General features: G+C 35.5%; 1 protein-coding gene across 1 annotated transcript; it reads right to left on the reverse strand.

The window, feature by feature from the left end:
- Positions 1 to 568: 568 nt before the first annotated feature.
- LOC131642276 (22.7 kDa class IV heat shock protein-like) lies at positions 569 to 958 on the reverse strand. Its single transcript, XM_058912555.1, has one exon. It carries the CDS (start codon positions 956 to 958, stop codon positions 569 to 571), a length of 390 nt encoding a protein of 129 aa, XP_058768538.1.
- Between the last annotated feature and the right edge of the window lie 212 nt (positions 959 to 1,170).

Raw genomic sequence — 1,170 nt, forward strand, 5'->3', positions numbered from 1 at the left:
AAGCCTAGTCCTTTTATCTGTCATAACGTGACTATCTAGGTTGCCATCATTTCACTATGCTTCCTAACTCATCCTTCTTTTTGCACTTAACTTTTTCCTCAAATTATGCCAGAAAAAAAATTATATGCCAACTATTTACCACCCACTACACAACTTCCGCCTATATTAGTTTGTCAAGTGCCAAAATTATTTATGCCAAGATATTATGTGTTAATGGCTAAATTTTTTTTGTTGAAAAAAAATGTTCTGCTCATTATTTTTAGAACCTTGAGGACAAGGTTCAAGTGGACCCCGCGGCAATGATAGAGTGGTATATTATTATTATTATTCTTAGTATTATTATTAGTATTATTATTATTAGTATTATTATTATTATTAGTATTATTATTAGTATTGGGCTTTAATTATATTTGGGCTTTTAGTTTTATTATCCATTAAGAAGGTTATATAATGTAGTGTCCTTGACACATTTGGGGAAGGAATGAAAAGAAATGAACTTTATTTTCTTAGTTAGTTTTATTTGTCTCTTTTATTTTACAGCTTTTTCTTAGTTTGTTAGGGTTTAGATTTAGCATCCTAACAACTTTCCATAAGATCTTTCAACTCTGTGCCAGTGATCTCCTTTTTTCTCTTCTTCTTTCTTCCTTTCACCACTCACTCTCAGCACCCTATTCTCTTCCACTTCTATCTTTATATCATCTTTTTTCAACCCAGGCACGTCCAACATTATAACATGTCCCTCCGGAGTTTCCTTCCAGTCTACTCTAACATGTGACAGTGTCATTGATGGTTCGTGTTTCTCAACTCCATAGGGGATTTGTTCTAAGACGCGAAATGGATCTGGGAAACGATCAGACCAGAGATCGGATAAGAGAGTGTTGGGAGAATCTAAGAATGGTAGTAGTGATCCTTTTGCTATGAAAGGAAAGTTACCAGCTGTTGGTGATTTTAGTATCATCAATGCATTTTGGTAGTAATGTGATTTACTATAGGCCAATGCAATTATGCGTTAAGTTTGAAACGAGTTAGGGTAGTGCGGAGTGCACGCTCGTCGAGCCAAACGCGCAATTGAATATGAATAATAGAAACGGGCATAACGTTTCGTTTGAATAGTTGCACCCGTTCCCAACGGACATAACGATTCGTTTGAATAGTTGCACCCGTTCCCAA

This window comes from Vicia villosa, unplaced genomic scaffold, assembly GCF_029867415.1.
Source record: "Vicia villosa cultivar HV-30 ecotype Madison, WI unplaced genomic scaffold, Vvil1.0 ctg.004750F_1_1, whole genome shotgun sequence".
Classification (NCBI taxonomy): domain Eukaryota; kingdom Viridiplantae; phylum Streptophyta; class Magnoliopsida; order Fabales; family Fabaceae; genus Vicia; species Vicia villosa.